General features: G+C 40.3%; 1 protein-coding gene across 2 annotated transcripts; it reads left to right on the forward strand.

The window, feature by feature from the left end:
• The first annotated feature begins 46 nt into the window (after positions 1-46).
• On the forward strand, positions 47-23,346 carry nedd4a (NEDD4 E3 ubiquitin protein ligase a). 2 transcript variants are annotated; one of them, XM_053864285.1, is made up of 29 exons: positions 47-346; positions 1,076-1,149; positions 2,123-2,201; positions 2,290-2,328; positions 4,736-4,789; positions 14,472-14,522; positions 14,809-14,870; positions 14,968-15,076; positions 15,541-15,704; positions 15,796-15,907; positions 16,337-16,501; positions 16,617-16,700; positions 16,849-16,968; positions 17,089-17,310; positions 17,754-17,831; positions 18,225-18,279; positions 18,346-18,404; positions 18,485-18,550; positions 18,645-18,874; positions 19,343-19,464; positions 19,540-19,610; positions 19,788-19,883; positions 19,968-20,041; positions 20,134-20,194; positions 20,265-20,324; positions 20,392-20,499; positions 20,607-20,703; positions 20,848-20,920; positions 21,525-23,346. In XM_053864285.1, the coding sequence occupies exons 1-29, from the start codon at positions 302-304 to the stop codon at positions 21,625-21,627; spliced, it is 2,733 nt and encodes a 910-aa protein (XP_053720260.1). In that variant the 5' UTR covers positions 47-301; the 3' UTR covers positions 21,628-23,346. The 2 variants fall into 2 exon arrangements, with proteins under 2 accessions (XP_053720260.1, XP_053720264.1); XM_053864289.1 differs by lacking the exon at positions 16,337-16,501.

Consider the following 23,346-nt stretch of genomic DNA (forward strand, 5'->3'; position numbering starts at 1 on the left):
CCGCAGATGTATGATCACTGTACTACTACCCGGTAATGACGTGTCTAATTTACCGTAAGAAAGCGTCAACATACTAGAGACCGTGGGGAGGAGGATGAATAGGAGGAGCAGGAAGAGGAGGCTGAACTGACAGAGCGAGAAAGAGTCACACCAACCATTGGCTCTAGCTCATCTGTCGTTTCCACAGTAAACAACGCCGGAGTAGTAGTGTAGTTCAACAACCGCGCGCGTTTGATAGTCGACAGAACAGCTGCGACCTGCTTGTTGTTGCTCTTATCCGAGTCAGAGGGGTGCGGGAATAATGGCTGCAGTTTCTCCACAGATCCGAGGACTTGCGACTGATGAGGTAAACTTTATATTTCATCATAAATGGAGGTGCGCGTGTGACTAGGAAGCTAGCTGTCGGGCTAATTGTGTGACGCTAACTGTTGCCTAACTGCCGCAAACAGGATTCTCCAGCTAGTTAGCCTGTTAACCTGACTTTACCCAGCAAGTTACGCGTTTAAATACAACAGCAACTTTTTAAATCTATATACTCGAGTCACAATTTCATAATTCAACGTGTTGTTGGTGTGCTTGTTGGTACGTTCGCCTGTATCCGGCGGCAGCGACTCTTTCCAGACTGACAGATACTTAAAATAAAAGTTCGCCTGAAACACGTACACGTTTAATCTTTGTAACAAGAACACGCAAACGATCATTTAAAACGTCGATAATCGAGAGAGCAGGGTGGCGAGTCCGCTCAGGCGTTTACTGGATGTGACATCATCGAAGACAAGATTTTCATCTACGCTGTTATTATGACGTTATAAAGCACACTATCAATAAGCCCTTTTCAAAATGCGTCAATAACATATCTACAATAAGCTTTGAAAACAAGTTGGAAACATTATTATATATTCATTTTAAAAGTATTACCTCATCATGTAGCTTTATTTAAATCAATTAATATTATGATCTTTTTTCCTTTTATAAATCCTTAAATTTGTATTCTGGTTGGTAGATTATTATATTCTAGCTTCTTAGTATCAAAATGGAAGGTGTTTACTTACTGTTCACTTACCTGATATTTTAGGAAAATACCAGGATACTGCAAGTGAAGGTGATTGCTGGAATTGGATTGGCAAAAAAGGACATCCTTGGAGCCAGGTAAGTTAGTGTTTTTCACCAGCTAACCTTCTTGACTGTAGTTTCTGCCCTCACTCACAGTATCGGTCTAAAACATTAACTTCAAATCTGTTCAGCAGTAGACTTTGACTGGGACATAGCACTGTTATTTACTTTCAGTGCAATTGTTTTATGTTAAATGTGAGTCACAATTCTTCTGTGTAATACACGTCACACATTTCCTGAAAAAGTGGCGCTGAGGAATGATAGAGAATATGTTATGGTGGGAATGCTCAATATCACATGTTCACAGCACATTAGGCCTGTTTTGTATTAGCAGTGTCTGACTGTTTTTTTTTTGTTTTTTTTTTGTAATTGAGTAATCTTATCATTAGCCACTTATTGAGGTCATGAGCACTGATCATCTTTGTCAACACCGGTGGTCATTATCATAGACGTGATTGCATTAAACAGTATAAGACATGACAGTGATTTTCCATTGGACTCCCATCTGGGAGATGTGTCATCTGGTTTTATTTGTTTATGTGGATTAAGTTAAACATTAAAATCCCACAAAGATTACCATGCAGTCTTTTCAGTCAGCCCTGATCTGTGAACAGTCGTGTGGACTACTCAAAAGGCTGCCTCGTGACTGCAGGCACAGTTCTGGTGACCCCTGCTCTACACTGTGATATTCATGGGTTTTTCTTCATTTATGTTTGACTGTTGCTCAATAACTCATTCAGTCATGCCTGAATGTGTAAAAGACTGCGTAGCTGTTATGACCCCTGAGTGGAGTTTTAAAAGTATTTTATTACCACTAAACACAATTGATTCCAGTTCTTGTCGTGTCAAACATTAAGCTCCTTCACCCATTATGTTAATATCTGTTAGCATTGCTTGATTTGTGGCTTCTTAACTACCAGCCGTTGTATCAGGAGCCAGGATGACCTTGTATGGCTTTACATCCATTTCTGTTGCTGACTAGAATTGTTATTTCTCTCTAACATTTCAGTGATCCATATACAAGACTGACTCTCTATGATCATTCCAATGGAGAAATCGGCAGTGCCCAGACTAAGACCATTAAAAAGGTACAAATGTTTCTTGTCTTATTTCTCTTTTCTCTTAATTAATCTTTTTTTTTAATTGTCCTTTCTTTTTTCCTCATGCATCCTGCAGACACTGGATCCTAAATGGGATGAAAAATTCCTTTTCAGAGTGAGTAAATGAGTTATTTTCAGTTTATTATGACCCTTATTATGATTTATTATGACCTATTTTGGAAGAAGTACACCTATCTGATTGCGATGGATGGATGGATGGAAGGAAGGAAGGATGGGTGGATGGGTGGATGGATGGATAGACTGACCATACACAACCACAGTGTTACTGTGCAGGGCCTGTCCAGTCCTCTATCGACCGCCACACCTAGTTACTTATAGACCTCCTTATTGATATAGCATCAATAGAAGGTATGTCTTGGCCTGATTTAGATGTGCAATAAGAATCAGAAGACAGATGAGAGCAGAGAGAGGTGTTCAGCCTAAAGAGGAGGTGTTATGTGATAGTCACTTACCCCGCTTTATAGGTTGTGCTTCTTTTAGTCTGGAGAAGGAAACGTTTTAAACTACTCAGGCTAACAATGTAGAGCAGAAAACAAGCAACAGCTCATGACGGAATAGATGGCTAATGTCTGTCTTCACACTGTTAAAATAGTGAGGCGACATTTAATCTCGTCTGAATCCAAATATAATATAATGGCGACATCTTTTAATACCTGTTAATTGATTGGACATCGGCAGACAGTTGTTTTATGGGATGAGATCATCTCTATTTCAAAACCAATGAAATAAATAGCTCAGGGGTTAGCATATGTTAGCAGGTGCTTCCTTACAGTGTGTAGGGCAAAAAGACAAAGGATTAACAACCGATAACCTTCCCAATTGCACAACAAAGTCATGAGGAATGACACACATACTGTTGTATCATTGACCTTTGAGTCCAAAATTGGGTCACGATAATGTCCACAGTGGAGCAATTTCTTAAGTTTTTGTAGTTGTGACGATGTTGGACTTCTGTTTCACGAAATCAAAGATTGGTTCCTGGTCAAAATCCAAATTTCCAACTAGTTTTGTTCATTCCAAAACACCACATGTTCAAACAGATGCTGTCAGAGAGTAGCTGACATGCAGCTCTGCATCATGTCTTATTTTCGCTCAGAGACAGACCTAAGGTGCTACGTTGCTGTTTGTTTAGTGTCTCGACAGAACACACTGGCTACGTGTTATTAAATGTTGGGTGGTTTGTTTTCGATTATTGTTATTATAATTACTGTTTGACTGAAAATCTGTACTGTGGTTTGCAGTAACAACTGAATTGTTACTTGGCTTTTGTAGACAATTCCTCCTTGCAATTAACCGTGATCCACTTACCGACTGACAGCAGGCTTGTGCAGGCTGATCCATTGTATGCTGTTTGGAGGAAATATGATTATCTGTTACGCAACAGAGTTGAAGCACTTGCAGTCTCATGTCATAAAGAAATATATAGTGTAATTTCCTAATCAACTTTACCCCAGTTTCTTTGCTGGTGAGGTGCATGTATACATATATATATATTAGTGGTGGGACTTTAACAAGGTAATTACGATTAATTAATTACAATTACAATTACATTATTATGATTTATTAATTACAACAAAAAAATGTAATTTAATTTAACAGTTTGCTCTCCAGACAACAGGGAACCTTTATAAGTACACAAGTTTGTGGTCCACTGATCACACTGATGCACAAGACATGTTGCAGCTAGGATGAGAACAACTACAACAAACATGGAGGAATCATCCCTGAACAAAAGCAAACAGAAGCTTTTGTTTGCATCAGGGATTCCTCCACGTTTGTTGTTGTTGTTCTCATCCTAGCTGCGACGTGTCTTGTGCATCAGCTCAGGGATGTTTTTCGCGACACAATGGCCAGGCTTTCCACTGCTCTGAATGTATTTGAAATTCTTATAAAATTGAAATTTTTATACAAATATTTTAGGACATATAATTTAAGACATTAAAAGGGCTTTAGTTTAAATAATAAACAAAATAAAGAATATTTTGTTGTTTAAATGTATGTATGGGTCCATCATTTGATTCAAATATATATATATATATATATATATATATATATATATATATATATATATATATATATATATATATATATATATATATATATATATATATATATATATGTTGTTTAGTCAGTTGTGGATAAATGGAAAAATACTTAGCTTGCTTCCCCAATATTTGCATGGAAGAGGGTCTGTTGGCAGCTCCATTCTGAAGTGCACGCTGTTATCGGTTAATTCGTAACCATTGTTATCTAAAAACTTCAGGGGGCCAAACAAAGGGGAGCATTCAACATTCACACAGAAACTCCCCCGCGCATGTCTAGCGGCTGCTGGATGACGCCAAAGTAAAGTCAAACTTCTAACAATGTTTGAAATGAGACTGGTCAGTCTCAGAAGGAATAATGCTTTAACTCAATGGTAACTACACAGAGTGGTTGCGATGTGTGAATGAACAATGAACATGTTTATATGCAGATGTTTTACATCATGTCATGTTTTTCAGGTTTACCCACACAGACATCGGCTTCTCTTGGAAGTGTTTGATGAAAACCGATTGGTAAGAATATTTGATGCATGATGGTTTTATTATTCAAACAATTTATTTAAAAAATAAGGTCATTTTTGTTTATCTAGTATATTCTGTACTTGCTGGAATGCTCTGCAAAAGTTGGGAAATGTTGAAAATCTTGAAAAACAACTTGAAAAACAATCAAAAGGATAGCTGTTATATTTAATAAAGAAAGAAGTTAGGCAGCCAGGTGAAAGTAGACCATTCAACGAAAAGTTGAGGTTGATGAGTTCAAAGTTCCTGTTGTATTTTGTACCAAATTTCTTTTGTATTATCGGTTGGTTGTTGCAATTACATGGCATTGAATGGAGAACATTATCTCCTTATTTTCTCAGTTATTTTGTTTGTTGTGATTTTGGAACCAATGCTTTGGAGCAGTGACGGTGAACACACCAATTCACAGATTTTCTTTTTGACTGCCTTGGGGTTTATTTAAAAACACGTGTGATGAGTAGATGTTCCTCACAAACTTGGGAAGTGCAGCTTTTTGGCATGCTGCTATGGCCGATATATTTGTCTGAATGGTTGAATTTGGTTGGTTGTGTCGGCCAGTGATGCATCACCCTTTATTTTGCCATGATGGTGTGGTATTATTGGAAAAACTCGACACTCATGTACACTGAGGTGTAAATATGGGCAAATCTGGCCACTCGAAAGATCCTGTTTTGTGTGTCACTTATACCTGTGGGCCATGTTGGCTTTCCTCACAAAATAGTGATGCTAGAGATATGAGTCAAGTGGTTGCTCTTCCAAGCAACGTGTTGTATTTTTATGTAAATACTGAACACAGTAACTACTAGAATTATCAAATAAACACTGATTACTTACTTACTTACATCAAATGGATGCAGTAATACGTAAGGCTTAAACATAGTCTTCATGTTGATGCACACCATATTGTCTGAGCTGAAGTGATGTCTGAAATGCACTGATCTGACATATTATTTGGGGAATGTTGGAAACAGAAGTGAGATGACAAACCCGTTCCTGTTGTGTGGTCTGTTGGGCAGTGATTAAGCTCTTTCTTGTTAAGGAAAGAGAGGGGTGAACCAGTGGAAGGGAGATCAGTAGTTAAGGTTAGCCATTCATGTGTGGTGTGAAAGCCAAAACACACTTACAAATACATCCATCGCTAATGCTGCATGTGTACTGCTGGACATGTGGTTGAGTGAAGACATTAGTGTGACAACATTATCCTCACTCCTAATAATGAATGAGAATCAGGAACCGCAAATAATGTACAGTTCAGTTCGTGAAGGCTTTGTTTGTCCCATCCTGTTTATACAAACCATGCATTGTCCAGCTATCATGGAGTTACACTCAGTGTGGCAGAGTAGATTTGGAATCAGTGGGACGGACCCACACTCCCTCTGATTAAAAGTGAATGGTGAAGCAGGTTGGTGACTAGCTCTGGGTTCATTCAGTTCATTCAATGATCTGTCTGTGTACAGGTATCAGTTTGTTCACGTGTGTGTGTAGTTATATTGTGGTGTCTCTGCTGTAGTTAAATAGATAAAATGTCAAATAATTAGTGATAGACTTGACTAAAAACAATTTGGTCATTTAGTTATTAGGGAAGTGATCTGTCCATACAGAGGTTAACAGGTAACTTGTACTAGTTGAGTCTGCTCACATTACTCAGCCTGAGATACCAGGCAGCACATAGAAGCTAGTGGCAAGCATGTAATAGTGTTCCTTTGCAAACACTGTCTCTGACCACCATGAGCAATGAAACCACGCAGCTTTTTCTTGGTCTTTTTGAGTATATGTTCTTATGTCCTACAGGCGCTACTAGATGTCTATGCATCTTGCCTTTCACATTAAGTGAAACTTGTTGACAAAAATATATGATATTCTAACCATTTTTAATTAATATGTTGTCTGCATTTATTACAATGACTCTGTGTTTTCTGGATGATGATTTGATGAAAGGTGTGTTTCTGGGTGTGGATTAGTAATGCTGGATGTTTTACTGTCATTGCAATGAATCACTGGTCAGCTCATCAGCTTTATCAACAATATTTCATAACATTAATAAACAATGTTAATTTATGTTACAGTCATTCATACATGGCAGTCTTTGGCAGATAAACTAATCTAATCTAAACTTTTGGTCCATATTTTTGCTTTTTCAATGGTCATTTTTTTTGCCAATGGTGACTTGATACATTACCTTTCTTTTGTTACAGTATTTAATAAGTCACCTGTGTGTTTAAGCTATACTGTTTAGCAACAATGAGCTGTGGTAGTTTTTTTTTTGTTTTTTTTTTCATGTGGAGCTTTTTTGATTTTTGTCCGTTAAAAACTTGAACCAGCAGTTAAAGGTAGTTACAGAAACACAGTTTATACTAAACACCATATTTACTGAAGTAATTTTAAATACATTTATAATTCAAGTTTGCAGCACTAATCCATTGAATTGCTTATCTGCGTGAGAGGTGGGCTGTTTGGCCGTCATCCCAGTTGATCACTTGAGCTTGTGAAGACATTTAAATGCCAACATGCCTCGAGCTGTGATCCAATATCTGAAGGCATGTATTTAATAGCTTAACAAGCCTGGGTGTTTTTGATGTGTTTACTCAAACAAAGGGAATAACATTCATTTATTAAAAGCAGTCTACTCGTTCCTCTTACCTTTGTATGTGGTTTTTCTGGTGAGTAACAATCGTCACACAATGTCAGTCAAGTTTTGTAACTACACCCTAATGACACTGTGAAAAGGCACTCAGACAAAGTGGCTTGTAGCGTTGCTGCTTCACTATTTTATTTTATTCTTCTATTTATAAATATGATGAATAAATCTGTTAAAATGACAAGCTAAAATAGGTTGGCGCTGTCTGAGATTTTTTTTAAGAGTCACATGCCGTGTCATGCACGCCATGTTCCTCTGCCACTTGTGTTTTGATTTTATGACTTTGATACAGAAAGCGATTTGGTTGCTGAGCAACACCCTGAAATGGGTCACCTCAGTTCACAATGGGCTGCCATTAAAAAATAGGACCGTCAACAGCTGTGGAAAGGAAATCAGACCAGTACTGAATGTTACATGAGGTGTCATGTGACAGGTGTCTTGCTGACGCCAATGCAATCTCAGTTTGTTGTCTTCCCTCTTCTGTTGGAAAACAGACGGAGATCAGATTGATTTACTTCTTGAATCAAAATGTTTATAATATAAAGCTAATATTTTCAAATGGATGTCGAAATCAACATAAAATAAATAAATAATTTTCAATAGTTCTTACTTCTTATTTTAAGCTTACACTTAATGTGAAAATTATTGGTTTCCTGTCATTCAATAGCAAGGGTTAAAAATATTTTTGAGGACAAGAGCAGCTGTAACTTAAGAAGCAAAGCTCAGGCAGGAAGTCGACTCTTGATAGGCCTAATGCACCAAAACAGTTGACCAGAGCTCAATACTGCACAACCCTAAATTAGAAAAAAAATAGAAAACACTCAAATGGACTGATACTAATCTTGGTGGAATGTCAAAACTAAGCCTGCTGAGCAGAGAACTGATAACTCTGATCAACAGCAGACTCACCACCTTCTAATGTAAGTGGGTTCAATGTAAGATTAGGTTCTGTAAACAGACCTACCTTTCACATTGCTCTGGTTTCAAAGGTCATCTGTTTGGGTCATGTCATGTCTCCAAACAGAACCACTGACCTCCTCTGACTAAAAGCTGAGATCAGCCTGGAGAAGGAATGTAGGATGTCACTGGAGCTATTTTGGCAATGTACTGCCGCTAATGATTGTGATCACAGAGCACAGCACAGGGCAGTTGCTTTGCTCCTCTTTTTTCCTACCAACGTGTTTTGTCATGCAGCACTTGCCAGCACCGCAGGGATTAGAGAGTTAAACGAATGGCACACCGACTCCGTTTGCATTTCGCGTCAAGGAGAAGCAACACGGATCCTCTGTCAGAGACTCTCAGCAGCCACGGTGAGGAGAGTGGAGTCTGTGCGTCAGGCTGTAGTCCCTCAGAGAGTGCGGCACACAGTTCTCTCCACTTAAAGCTGACACCCCTGTTGTCGGAAAATGGAAACTTACATTGCTACTCTTCAGTTTTCATTCCAAAGGCTTACAGAGGAGGATGCAACAGAAAAAGTTTTCTTCAGATTTCTCTTCAGCCTCGCAGCAAGCTCACCGGAGAGCTGGATGTCAGCACGGTAGATGGGGACCCAGGAAGTAGTGACGGAGGTCCAGTCAGTGGCCTTGAGGCAGGAGGCTCATGCAACAGTGATGCTGGGTACTGTAGCAGCAACAGCATCTTTGAACCAGAGGCTCCAGAAAAACATAGGACCACCCAAGAGATGAATGGCTGCTGCAGCAAGTCCAGAGTGCCTTTAAGACGGTGTTCCTCCTTGGTTATATTTCCGAAGAGTCCCTGCTGCACCCCACCTGCTTCTCCAATTAGTCCAGTGGCTCTTCCAGGTCTTCCGCTACTGCAAGGTCCACAGGAGTCAACATTTCACAAGTCTACAGCTGAATCCTTGAATGAGGGAGAGGGGACAACTTTCAAAGGCGCTGTCGACTCCACAGCAACTGGCCATCAATCTGCAAAAGGAAACTCTGCTATGGAATTTCGGGACACGAAGCACATGGTGCAATTCAATATTCCCCTGCAGGATGAACCAAAATGTAAAATGGAGGATCGAACTAAAGCTTGTGAAAAGTCTTCTGTTCATGACAGATCTAATCGGCACTCGAGCAGCTTGTTGTTGCACTTTGCAAACCAGAGACCACTGGCATCTGGAACCATGAATGTGGAATATCCTCAAGCTACTGACCAAGTTGTGCAGCATGAAGCCAAACACGACCATTGCAAAAAACTGTTCAGGAGTACCTCCGCTTGTTTGTTCTCCTCAGTTAAACCATCAGAGAAAATCTGCAACTCTAAAGGGAAAGGTCAGGAGAGGCCTGAAGAGAACTACTGCCACCGTGCCATTCAAAGGAGCTTTTCCTTGGAAGTACCTTATCCAAACACTGGAATTTCATGTCACGTTTCAAACCCTAAACTTGGTGGCCCCTGCTCTCCTCATGTCCACATTCATCTGTCTCCCTGCTGTCCAACTAAAAATCCTAGCTTAGTTACGGATTCTAATGCTGGCTTTAAAGGGAGCAAGGCAGCAGCAAATGTTTGTCAGAACAACAAGGTGAGTTGTTGGTCTCTGCGACGGTGATGAACCCAAGAAAACACAGTCGATCTGTCTGGCCACAGCTAGCTAGTTAATCGTTGGCTCTATTTCCTACTTAGAACAGTGTATTTGTTTTTTAACATAAATCTTTTGCCTGGCTGTGTCTGAAAACAAAAGAGCTTACATAATCTACATTCATCAGAAGTCATGCCATTAGAAAGCCCACGGGAAACGGTTCAGAAGTGCCTGGTTCCAGTTTCTACGGGGCTTATCTGTGGTGCTTTTCTGTTATTCACATGAAGAATTTTAAGCTTATTGTTGTGCTTTTCAAAGACTTTTAGTTTCTGTTATTCTAATCGCGCCGTGAGTAATCTACTTAAGTATTTACCCCGGCTAATTTTAGTGGTGGGAAAAGCAGCGCCCCTTGCTGATATAAATATAGTGCCTCTGAAATATTCCCCCTGACTCCAGATAGTCTGGGGGTCCGGACCACTGCCCAGTCCAGTGGATTCAAATTTAACAGTGTTATACTTGAGCAGCGCAAAGTCATGCAAGCCATTTGTGGAGATGGTGTGTTTGTGTGTGTATATATGTATGCATGGTTGTTGACGTGTGGGTGATGGGACTAATATGTTGGCAAAACTGGAGCATGAGCTTTCTCAGTAGTGGTGGTGCGTTCCCCTTAGCGTGGGTCCCCCTTCTGGACTGTGTTATTGAAGTATCGCGTGTCAGCATCCCCCCATAGCATTTAGCAGGTTAAGTGAGACAGAGCATTCTCCGTTTAGTGTTTACCAATGGGTCTATTTTATTTGAAGATTTCAATCTGCTTCGTTCACCTGGATTTAATACTGCACAAGGTTAAAATCACTCATCTGCTCCTCAGATGTCGCTACAAACCTGACGCACCTTTGTTGACGTTTCTGACCATATCTTTCTGCTTCAGAGGAACCATGGGTTTGGAGGACAAAGGTTGCGGTCATAACTTTTACTAAATGGACGCACACGGCTTTTCATGCTTTTGTTATATTTTTAAGTTTGCTAAGCTACTGTTTCATTCACATGTTGTACATTAAACTGAATTGTTTTGTCAGATAAAATCAAACAAACTAAACAACAAAAACAACAAACTAAGAGTGGTCTCTGAAGTGAAAAAGCTACTGACACATTCAGGCATACATTTGCATTAGGGAATACACAGAAGAAAACAGTGGATGGAAATAACTCATTATGATTAATGACTATACTGAAAGCTATTTGACGCTGCGACACACAACTTTTTGCGTCCTGCTGTCCTTAGATGCCACAAGAGTTTTCCAGAATTGGGTCTTTCTTAAGACCAGTGCATCTGCTAGTCAGACAACAGTGTTGTAACAAACTCTATTTGTTGGGCTCACTCACATTGTGGCATTCACACAGACTACCAAATGATTGATTATATTGTCAAGTTGTAGAGTTGAAACTCAGACGTATCTTTACTTTTTATTTGTGTCAGACTACCTTAACAGTTGGAAAAACCTAAATAGAATGAGTTTTCTCAAGACGAAATGTATAAGGATGCCTAATTTACATGTAGTCGTTGTACATGTTTCATTTTGTGGGGTAAAACTCAACAAAAGAAATGTTTGTAGTTCAAGCTGCAACATAGCCAGTTAGACACACAAAAAAAGTGTTAGCAAGTAAACTGATCTCCAATTTCCTCTACTGACTTGAGAAACAATACTGTAACTGTACTGTAACTGATGCTGTAGAAACATAATCTTCTCTGAGCCATCACACCAAGTTCACAGTTTTGATCCCAGATGAAGCCACGAAAGCACAAGAGCAGCAGCAAGAGAGAGTACAAAACTTGTTAAAATATTCTTGACTAGATGCTTTCCTGAATTATTTTCATTAAAAATGTCTGTCTTTACAATGACTTCACAGTTGCTCTGATACATTTCTCAGATCAGAACTTCTTAATTTTGCCATTGTCTTGTCAGCATTGTGTTACTTGATCACATAGAATGTGGCATTGCTTTGATCAGGTTGCGTTGGTACATTCCTGTAATATAATTCTCTTCAGCTCCCGGCATTATTCTAAACGCATTTTATTCATAATGGTGTTTGTTGAAGACAGGAGGTGAAGGATGCCATTCTAAAGAATAACATCATCAGTCTCAGCTGTTGAATGTGAAACTCGCGTCTCCTGAGTCTTAAAGCACCACCACATTGGCACAATCTGCTTTGTGACAGTTGAAAAGTTGCTTTGTTGTTCTGTGGTTGAAGATGCATTGATGAATGCAAGATGGAGTTGTGTTCCTGCTGCGGTCAAGAGTCTGCACTTCAGTAGATTATTTTCCAAGTGGTGTGGTTTTTAAGAAATCATTCATCTCATATGAGAACAGCTCATTTACTGACACCCAGTGCTTTGTCAAACAATGGAACTTAAACTATTTCACAACAGGAAAATAGCCAGAAGGAAGGAAACTAAATTAGGATTCCAGACCTTTGTCCACTTGTACTTGCTTAACTACACTCAATAAGTCTTATTACCCCATTATGTTGTAAGATCACATTATGTGCTGAATCTAATTTAGGTGTCGATTTGGCACTAAGTACATGGAACGTTTTCATTTCTCTGAGCTTAATTAAGATCTTTTTTGATTGATGTGCTATCTCTTAGGTTGCAAATGCTTACACTTAATGTGTCTCTGGCTCTCTGAGATAACTTAGTTATGACCTTTGAATATTTTCTTGTTCATATTTGCTTTTGCATGAATACTACAACTTCTATATTCTCAATTTACATGCTCTGAGAGACACACATCAATCATAAATATAAGGGAGTCGGTCTCCTATCATTGGAATGCGGGTGGCATTCATTTATACTTCTCTTTAAATCCTAACCAAATTGATGAGGCTGTAAAACTACTTGCCTGCCTTGCTGCAAGACTGGATGGCCAGCAACTGAGATTTCAGTCACTGGTGCACACAGCATAGTATCCCAGGTAGCTGTAAATATTGGGAATCTCTGTGTTGGTTTTGATATCAGTATGCTTTTTGATAAATACATAAAGGCACAATCTCGTATCTGCAACTTGGAAACATCGAGCTCCACCATATAGTGTCATCAACTGAATTAGAAATGGTTATGCTTTTGTTTGGTTCCGTTTGGACTACTGCAACTCACTCTTCACTTCAGTAAATCATCCCTTGGTCATCTCCAACTAGTACAAAACACTGCCGCTAGACTACACTCAAACATACCATGTCACTCCCATCTTAGCCACCCAGCACCGGCTTCCTATTGATTTCCAAATTGAATTCAAAGTCCTTACTTTCCGAGCTCTGCATGGACAGGCTCCGAGCTACATATCCAACTTGTGACTGTTGGTGTTGCAGTCAAGACTGTGTCCAGAACAGAGCATACACAGACCAAGACCAAGCAAACTCAATACAGAATAGGGAAGCGCACGACTCTGCATGACCTACTTAGCAACTCTAGTTTAACTGCAATGTGAATGTTGCTCTTAATATAACCTTGTACTGTTTACAGTAAGCTCTTGAGTAAATGTCTTCACTTATATACAACACTTTCACCACTGCTAAGCTGTAATTGTGTTGAGCTTGAATGAAAACATTCCCTTACAAAGCCACTTGTTATAAATATTCCCAGACTCATCGTCAAACTCTGTATATCTATTGAGAGCCATTGTTGACTTTTAAAAAGGAGCCTAAATAAATAATATAGCTCTGAGAGATACTGATTTCACCCGAGGACCAGCTGATGTATGACAGCTGCCCTGACAAAACACACGGTAACGCAATGACCTGACTTAACTGACTGGATCCCTAATGGAGTTGTTAAGTCAAACTATTCTTGACTGAGCATATGACATAATTATTGTTAATTCACAACATGTTCCCAGAATACATCTGTGATTTTTTTTTTTCAGTAACTATCATAAACCACAACCACTTAAACTGTCTTTTAAGTAATGTGAATAGAAAGGCAGTTTTTAGAGCCGTAGCAGCAATGGACTGGTACCATATCATCTACAAGGACTGTTTCAACTAACTCCTGATGAGGAAGAGCAGAGAAGAAGAAGGGACTTCGACCAACCATATCCTAGAACCAGACTGAGACAAATGTACTCTGCAATAGTGGGAGTGAAAATGTCACTGACAAAGGAAAAACCTGCACAGATCTGACACAGAAACTGCAAGATTACTGTGAAGTAGAGACTTCCAAGGTTCAAAGTAAAAGAAAGTTAGCAACACACAAACAAATAAAAAAATAAAACAGAGTGACTACAACACAAATATTAACATTATATAAGGTGGTTCACACATGGCATAAGGTGGTGCGGGTATTTATTAGTCTAAAAGCGGCTGGAGATTGCAAATAGCAACTGAGGGAAAATATCGGAGGTCAAGCAGATAAGTAGGTTGCAGAGGGAGAGAAATGATTGGAACATTTGTCGAGTTTTGTTGACATTATATGGGTGTGAAAGAATAATGTGACTTACGTGCCTTGTCGCTTTTTTTGTCAGACACGTGATGACTTTCTGGGTCAGGTGGACATACCATTAAATCAGATCCCGGTAAGTCCCTTCTGTTTTATAGTAGCACGTACAGTAGAACCATTCACTCTCACGGAACATGAAAATCAACAGCCTTACCCTTGGCCTACTCTGTCTGTTCCACACCATTTCTACAGTTATGGAAACATACTTCACCTTGTTTGTTCTACATTCCTTCATTTGTTTTATGATAAATACCACACTGAACACCCTCCTATGTGTCTCCTAAAGTGTGCCATTTTTTCATGTATTGTGTAATCATTCTCTTCTTCTGCTGTGTAATAGTTTTACTGTTCATTTTCCTCAGACAGAAAATCCTAATGCAGAAAGACCATACACGTTCAAGGATTTCTTTCTTCACCCACGAAGGTTGGCATCATTTCATGCTTTGTTATTGACAGGCTTATGGACATTGAAAACACATCTGCAAATATTTCATTTCTCTTCTTAACATTTGTTTGACCAGCCACAAGTCCAGAGTCAAAGGTCATCTGCGTCTTAAAATGACCTACTTGCCAAAAACCTCTGCTGGAGGCTCAGAGGAGGAAACGGCAGAGCCAACTGAGGATGTGGATGTAAGTCAGACTTCCTACGTTTACACGTGATAAGAGACAAGATACAGGAAGTGGCTGCGGCTCAGGTAGAGCGAGAACAGGCTTCAGGATGTGAACTTGGATGAAGGTCATACTTTTGCAATTGCTCATATCAACATGTGACTTGAAATGTTGTGGAGTACTGAGTTTATTGTGATTTATTTATTTCACAGTTTTACTGCTATCAATGCTAGTATGATGCTGAGAAGGGCTTCATTACCAAATTTAATCTCATTTCGTTTTAAGATTATTCTTCTTTTTTGTAACAGAAAAAGTACATTTATTGATCCACCATTGTTTTTTTTTACGTTTTAATCAGCTTACCGTTTGATTAAAGGTATTTAGTGGTGGAAAGTGGTGAGCAGGGCATGTAAGCCTTCGTACAATCTTGTGCTGGAACGCTTTCCTGTTTCCCATCTCATTTATGCCTTTTCTTTCCTCTTTAGTCTAGCTGGGATTTTCTGGAGACCCAGGATATGTCGGGTCCAAGACAGAGTCAGCTATTGCCGGCTCTGCCCCCTGGCTGGGAGGAGAGACAGGACAACCTGGGAAGAACCTACTACGTCCACCATGAAAGCAGAACCACTCAGTGGCAACAGCCAACGCTATAGTAAAGAACTCTCCTTATTGCTTTGGGTTAGAGTTGTTTGTTTTTCTCTGAAGTGCCCAACCAGTCCTTTTTCTTCGTGCATCCCAAACAGTAACCTGGAGAGTCGGCAACATCAGAACAACAACGTGGACAGTGGGCAGACTTTCATCACTCGCAGACAGATCTCAGATCATGATGAAAGTGCCACGGGAGAGTTGCCTGAGGTATTAAATTAGGTTCTTTTTTTAAATAGCTAAATTTTCTGTGGATTGTAGTTGGTACTGCAGTCTTATAGCAACATGTTCTGCTAGTTAGTACCCAGTTTTAGAACACTCCAGGATCGACGTTGTGTCCAATCTGTGTGGAGTTTGTTTGTTCCTCCCATGCTTATGTTGTCAGGAGTGTCTATACCTCTTACCCCAAGTATTTTCTTTTCTTTTTTTTTTGCAACAAATCTAATCTGAATAAAGGCTAAACTGTATTTTTATACTGCAATTTAATGACTTTAGTCAATAATCAATCTTCTGTCTGGGATTATGAAACAATTTCGTACAACTTAAAGTGAGATAAACAGCTGTTTTGACCGATAATTGACCCCTCCCCTCCCTGTCAGGTTTCAGTACTTTATTAGTGTCCTCTGTTTTATCTCCTAGAGCTGGGAGATTATTACAGAGGACGAGTCCACCTTGTACCAGAGTAACAATCATCCCATATCACCTCCCTCTCAACCCGTTTTGGATTTCCACCCATTTGGTGATGACTTTAGAAATTTGCACGTAACAAGGGCCCCAACTGGTGAGGAGCGTCCCTCCCAGATGGTGAGTTGTTATCAGGTTTAAAAAGGTTTAAAACCGATCATAAGGCTTGAAACTGTATATGTGTCAATGTACAAGCTGTCAGTGGTTTTATTGATGTTCTTCCTTTCTGCTGCAGGATCATGCTGGTAACTCAAGGCATTCCAGTCGAAGAGGAAGTGCACCGGCTTCAACTGGAGAGGAACAACCCGTAAATCCTGTGGTTAGTATTGTCAAAGCCCTTGACTCAGGAACCCACAGATTGCACTGAACCATTGTAATTCATACATTGTAAAAATATTGTCTTTAATAAAAGGAATAGTTCTATATGTGGATTATTGATCATTGAGATTGATTTTGTCATCCAATAGCTCCTTCCTACTTCTGCTGGGCTTCCTCCTGGCTGGGAAGAGAAACGGGACAGTAAAGGAAGGCGCTACTATGTCAACCACAACAGCCAAACCACAACATGGACGCGCCCAGTCAGTCAGGTATTCAATGACGCTTCCCTCTTCCTTAAGACCAATAAAGTAAATTGTTTTGCCATTTCATGCAGTCTCTTTCTGATGGCAAGGGTTGTGTAAAGTTAATAAATCTGACTTTTCCTACAGAGAACATCAGAGTCAGCAACGGCACCAATGCAAAATAGCACCAGCACACCCCTTAGCCCCGCCCCATCCTTTAACTCTGGATCTCAAGAGCTGTCCCCACAGTCAACTCCAAGCCCCGATGCCCAATATGAATCTGGCTTCTTGCCTGCTGGTTGGGAGGTTCGCAGTGCTCCAAACGGAAGGCCGTTCTTTATTGATCACAATACCAAAACCACTACGTGGGTAAGAAAGCAGAAGCCTTTATCTATATACACATTCACATCAAGCCAGCAGCAATTTGAATCGGTCATTCAAAAGAACTCAAATACTGTTGTCACCCCTTCTACTAATGACTAATGTATTCATTTGTTTTAACCTGTTCTACAGCAATTAACAGTTAAATAGATGCAGTACTAAGTCAACACATTTATTTCTACAGGCTGACAACATTGTTCTTCTCTCTTGTAATTTTTCTTACAGCTATATCTATATCAACATGTTCTGTATAATGTGTTTTAAGTCTGTACCTTAATATGTAAGTTTAGGCATACTCTTCACAATCAAAGCATATAGACTTGAGGTCAAATTCCCTGCCCTCCCCTTTGATTCTCATAAGTCAAGAAGTGTTTTTTTTCTCTGGATTAAATATTGGTGCGACTGATGTAGGTTGTTTTTTGTGTTTGCAGGAAGATCCTAGACTGAAAATTCCTGTTCACATGAGAAGGAGAGCCTCTCTTGACCCATCTGATCTTGGCCCAATGCCAGTGAGTCCATTAAAAACATCAACTTTGATCGTCACTAATCTGCTTGTTATGTCAATAATATTAGGATTCTTCTTCAAACTTCAGTGGAGCTGTTTGTTTTGGTGTAGCCAAGTAAACGACTGGACTGTCATTCTTGGCAGAGCGTTAAACCATCACATTACGCCTAGACATCGGTTATTCAATAAGATATGAACATTTCTGTATGTTGTACATTTTGGCTCCACAGCACGTGACCAAAAAATGGACCTTGCTTAATGTTGAGCAGAAACTTTGATGTTAAGAAAAGATGTGTTCCATTATTTAAATCAGACACAATAAAACATTTGTTTTTCTTGTGATAACAACTTTTAATCACTTATCTAAGCACATATGTTGTTGCCTCTCATTCCACAGGCCGGCTGGGAGGAAAGGGTCCACAGTGATGGAAGGATATTTTACATTGATCACAGTGCGTATCACATATTCAAATAATACATGATACTTATTCATGTTGTTTACATTTCTCTTTTTTCAGACACCAAGACTACACAATGGGAGGATCCCAGATTACAGAGCTCAGCCATAACCGGACCAGTAAGTCCAGAATGATCAGTTCTTGCCGATGGGTTCAAAAGGTCATATATTGACTTGTTCTGTTGACCTGTCCTGCGTAGGCCGTGCCTTATTCCAGAGATTACAAGCAGAAGTATGACTACTTCCGCAAAAAGTTGAAGAAGCCAGTAAGTTTCTCTTCTGTTGGTGCTGTGTTAAGGTTTTCCAAAGTAGCTGGCGCCACCAGTTATAATCTGAATCCATCTGTGATGTCTGCTACAGGCAGATATTCCAAACCGCTTCGAGATGAAGTTACGACGGAATGCGGTGCTGGAAGACTCGTACCGGCGCATCCTCTCTGTTAAAAGGCCGGACACCCTGAAGGCAAGACTGTGGGTGGAGTTCGAGGGAGAAAAGGGTTTGGACTATGGAGGTGTGGCCCGGGAGTGGTTCTTCCTGATGTCCAAGGAGATGTTCAACCCTTACTATGGACTATTTGAGTATTCTGCCACGTAAGTGAAAGTGTTGTTAATGTGCTAACAAGAGTTCCCACTTGTGTCATGCCTTACAGATTCAAATTGCTGCCTGGTTGTTCCACTGTTTACACCGCACTATAAATGTGTCGACTTAACCACATGAAGTAGACTTGTGTGGCTCAGTGGGTGTGCTTAGTTCCTGGAGGGGTTATTTCACTAGACGTCATTGGACGTGATCAGCTGCAGAAAGTGATGAGTGACCGGAAAATGACATCAGGGGTTGTCGGTGTTGATTTATTTTGCTGACAGCAAACAGATGGAAGAGAAAGAAGTGGAAGAGAAGATAATGGGGGGGGTCGAGCAGAAAGGAAGCGGAAGTAGGCATTGAGGTTGTAAAACATAAAGAGCTTCTAAAATGCAGACAAATTAGTTTCTCTCTCGTCTTTGGATGATTTCAAACTATTGGAACCATGCAATTTCAACATGAAGTTGTGTGTCTTTCAGTGACAACTACACCCTGCAGATTAACCCCAACTCAGGTTTATGTAATGAGGACCATCTCTCCTACTTCAAATTCATCGGCCGTGTGGCAGGAATGGCCGTGTTCCATGGCAAACTGCTCGATGGTGAGTGTTGACTATCTTTTTAAACTTTGATGGCAGTGGCATGATGAATTAACAGTTCTGTTTGATGCCTCAAAGCTTTCTTCATACGGCCTTTCTACAAGATGATGCTGCAGAAGCCGATCACCCTGCAGGACATGGAGTCAGTGGTGAGTGCCACCATCTTCTACATCTTCTACACAAATCTGAATACATTATTCAACAATACTTCCCTGTGTAACGTTTAAATCGACACTTGTTGCTAAATCCAGAAGCTATTTTGCGAAACACAAAGGCAGTTATTCATTTCAACTGCTATTAAAATGATTCTGCTCAATCTTTTCCAGGACAGTGAATATTTCAACTCACTGATGTGGATTTTGGAGAACGACCCGACAGATCTGGATCTGATGTTTACAATTGACGAAGAACTCTTTGGACAGGTGCGAACGGGAAATTAGCTTGAAATCTTCTCCCTTCAGTTGAGGTGTAACCTGTCTGCTTTTCATGAACTTATTCCCGGCCAGACTCACCAGCACGAACTGACGCCTGGAGGCTCAGAGATCGTCGTGACCAATGAGAACAAGAATGAATACATTCAGTAAGCAACAGCGCTCCTCTGTCGTGCCATCTCTCGCACAGATGAATTATGTAGTGTTCTCGTTGTGTTAATCTTATCGTGTGCTCATCCAGTCTGGTGATGCAGTGGAGATTTGTCAACCGCATCCAGAAGCAGATGACTGCTTTCAAAGAGGTAATAATCATTTCACTGCTCCTCTTTTTGTCTCCAGTATTCACATGACAAGACTGATGTTGTTGTTTAGGGATTCTTCGAATTGATCCCGCTAGATCTGATCAAGATCTTCGATGAGAATGAGCTCGAGGTGGGTGGAGTCATTACTCTTACTCTTACAAAGAGTGCTTTATGTGCGAATGATTCTTCCTCCATAGCTGCTCATGTGTGGACTCGGGGATGTAGACGTGAATGACTGGCGAGAGAACACCAAGTACAAGAACAGCTACTGCCCCAACCATGTGGTGATCCAGTGGTTTTGGAAAGTAAGTCAACTTTCCATGCCTGCAGCTGCTAATGAGCCGACCTGGAGACCTAGGTGTGTTTTGGAGCACTGCATTAGATAATAAACGATCCTCCCTGTGTGCCTCAGACTGTGCTGCTGATGGATGCAGAGAAGAGAATTCGCCTCCTACAGTTTGTGACAGGGACTTCCCGGGTTCCTATGAATGGCTTTGCCGAACTTTATGGTGAGACCTATGAAACTTGACTCGTTTGAGGGGACGAAGGAGGTTTCTGACTCTTCGGTCCTGGTTTCACATTTGGATGCAATCTGTTTTCATGTTATTGACAGTTCTATGTGTTAGTCTGGTTTTGATGGGTTTATTTTTCAGGGTCTAATGGACCACAGCTGTTCACCATCGAGCAGTGGGGAACACGTGAAAAGCTGCCTCGAGCCCACACATGGTGAGACAACAGCAAAGCAGTTTCCCTGAAACAACTGTTGCAGTCTTTTCCAGTGTTGATGACTGTGTGTTTTTTGTGGCGTAGTATTGCGGCTCTTAATCGTCACTTGCAATGAGTGGTTGTCTGATGAGGTTCTCCCTGGATCTATGATTAGGCAGCGCACATGCTCATCTAGGTGGGAGAACGAAAGTGGAGAACGCAGTTTGTGAAATGCTATATATTTAAAATATGCTGCAGTCTGAAAACCTCTTTCTTTCATTTGGAATTCAACGCTTTGCTGTTGCAATATAATGTACATAGAGGGCGACATGACGTTAACAACAGCTCAAAAATGATCAAGACAGAAGTTTGTATCATGGAGCAGATAGCTGGCGGCCTCTAGTGGACAAGACTGAAAATGCTCCTTTTCAGTCTCTGTTTATTAATTATTGACTGAATCGAAAGAAGTGATATAACAGTTGCCCAAATAATAATAATAACGAACAAATACACATTCCAAATAAAGACTATAAACTATGTTGTACAAAAGTTTCTAATTGATAGCTGGGAGGACGTGTTTTAAATAAAGTCACTAACGTGTACTTGTTCAATTGTCTCTTTGAAGCTTCAATCGGCTGGACCTTCCTCCGTACGAGTCATTTGAAGAGCTGCGGGAGAAACTTCACATTGCCATCGAGAACGCACAAGGCTTCGACGGGGTGGATTAGCCAGTGCGCAGCTCATCCGCTAAACACAGAACACAGTCGACTCTCGTGCTGAAGTGGAGAAATGCCGCCTGCGAGACAGATGAAGGACGCACACTTGTTCTTGGCCCAATCTTTCCGTCGCACCTTGACAGCCAGGTGTCGGATATATTTGCATCCAGTTTACAAATCAGATCTGTTGTCTTGTCTCTTAAATTTGAATATTTAAAAAAACTATTTAGCCATGAATGTTTTATAGAGTCAAGCCTTAATGTCTGGGGGGGTGGTACAGATTTTTCTGATTTCTGAGGGATCGATTTTGCTTCCTTGGGATGCAGATAACTTGTTAGTGGACCAGTGCCAAGCTGCGCAGATAATGCCTCAGGAGTCTAGAGAGTCTCTGTGCTCAGAGGACCTCCATGTAGAGTTTGACAATACTCCTGAGTTATGTACCACCGCAAAAGGCATGGCTTTCTTATATGAAACGTTGTTACTCTTAAATGTGCCAAATCTTTGTGTCAACTCACATGTTCTGGTGTCAGCTTGAGCGTTTATCTCTGCGTGATGTGCTTTCAAAGAGCATCATTGCTTGGAGGAGTCCCCCACCTGTTGGTGACTCTTGGTGGGCCTATTCATATGTACCTCTTTTTAAAAGGTTAAGATCCAGCCCGTGAAGGAAGTGTGTTTAGACCCTTGGCATGAATGTAGTAGACCGAAACTGAGGCCGATGTCTTTGACTGACCGGAATACTTAAGGTTGGCGGTTTAAAATGGTGTTAAAACAAGACGTGCCTCATTGCCAGTCAAGATATGCTCAATTGAAAATCTGATTGAATTGTAATGACCCTGAAGTCTCCCTGTAGATGCACATACCAACACAATATTATCACTCTTTCTTGTTAGAAACAAAACAAGTGTCTACAGTGAAGTATTCGGGAGTGTACCGGACTAGTTAATGGCTGAAATATTCTCGATGATGTGGCGACTTCATGCAGTGTTAGATTCAGCTAAACTATCGTCTGTGATTTTATACTGAGTGTTGGCACTTTTCACGGTCAGATCCAACAGATTGAATGGCTTGCACACAGTCCACAAGTGATACTTTGATTTTCCTCTACCCGTCACGGGTGTCTATTTGCGGTGCTCTGTTTTTAAGAGTACGTCAAAGATATGTACAGATGACCTCTGTTTGTACAGACAAGCTTGTGATACTTTTTTTTTAATGTAGGAAAGAACATGTTAGCAACCCTTTTAGTCTTTGTTTCCCTTGTGTGTTTACGCTACCTGCCATGTTTACACGTTCGGACAGAAGATGTGGTGGGCTGGTTCAGTTTTCTACTTAATGTTTTTATAAAGTGAAGCACTTTGTTCATTTCAACAAGTCTTATCTCTGAAACCTTGCAGATCGGTCGCCCGACGGCCACTTCACTCTCTCTCACTTGCAGTGCACATGTTTGTAATGTTTACATGTGAACATCGCTGAAGATAAGCACATTCTTCATTATCGCCTGTAATCCAATGTTAAAACTGAGGCCTTTTATTGTTGTGTTTTGTGTTGCACGTGTTCTAATCTCAACATTGAAGTTCCCTTATGAATGTCTTGCTGTCTGTTGAAGAAATATCAAAACATAAAAACGATCATATTTTGTTACCTTTTAAATATTAAAGCCTCTAAGTGCATTACATTTATTAAGCATATATTGAAAACGGTTGTATTGAAATGGTATTGAATCACAATTGGAAG

Source organism: Synchiropus splendidus, chromosome 5 (assembly GCF_027744825.2).
Source record: "Synchiropus splendidus isolate RoL2022-P1 chromosome 5, RoL_Sspl_1.0, whole genome shotgun sequence".
NCBI lineage: Eukaryota > Metazoa > Chordata > Actinopteri > Syngnathiformes > Callionymidae > Synchiropus > Synchiropus splendidus.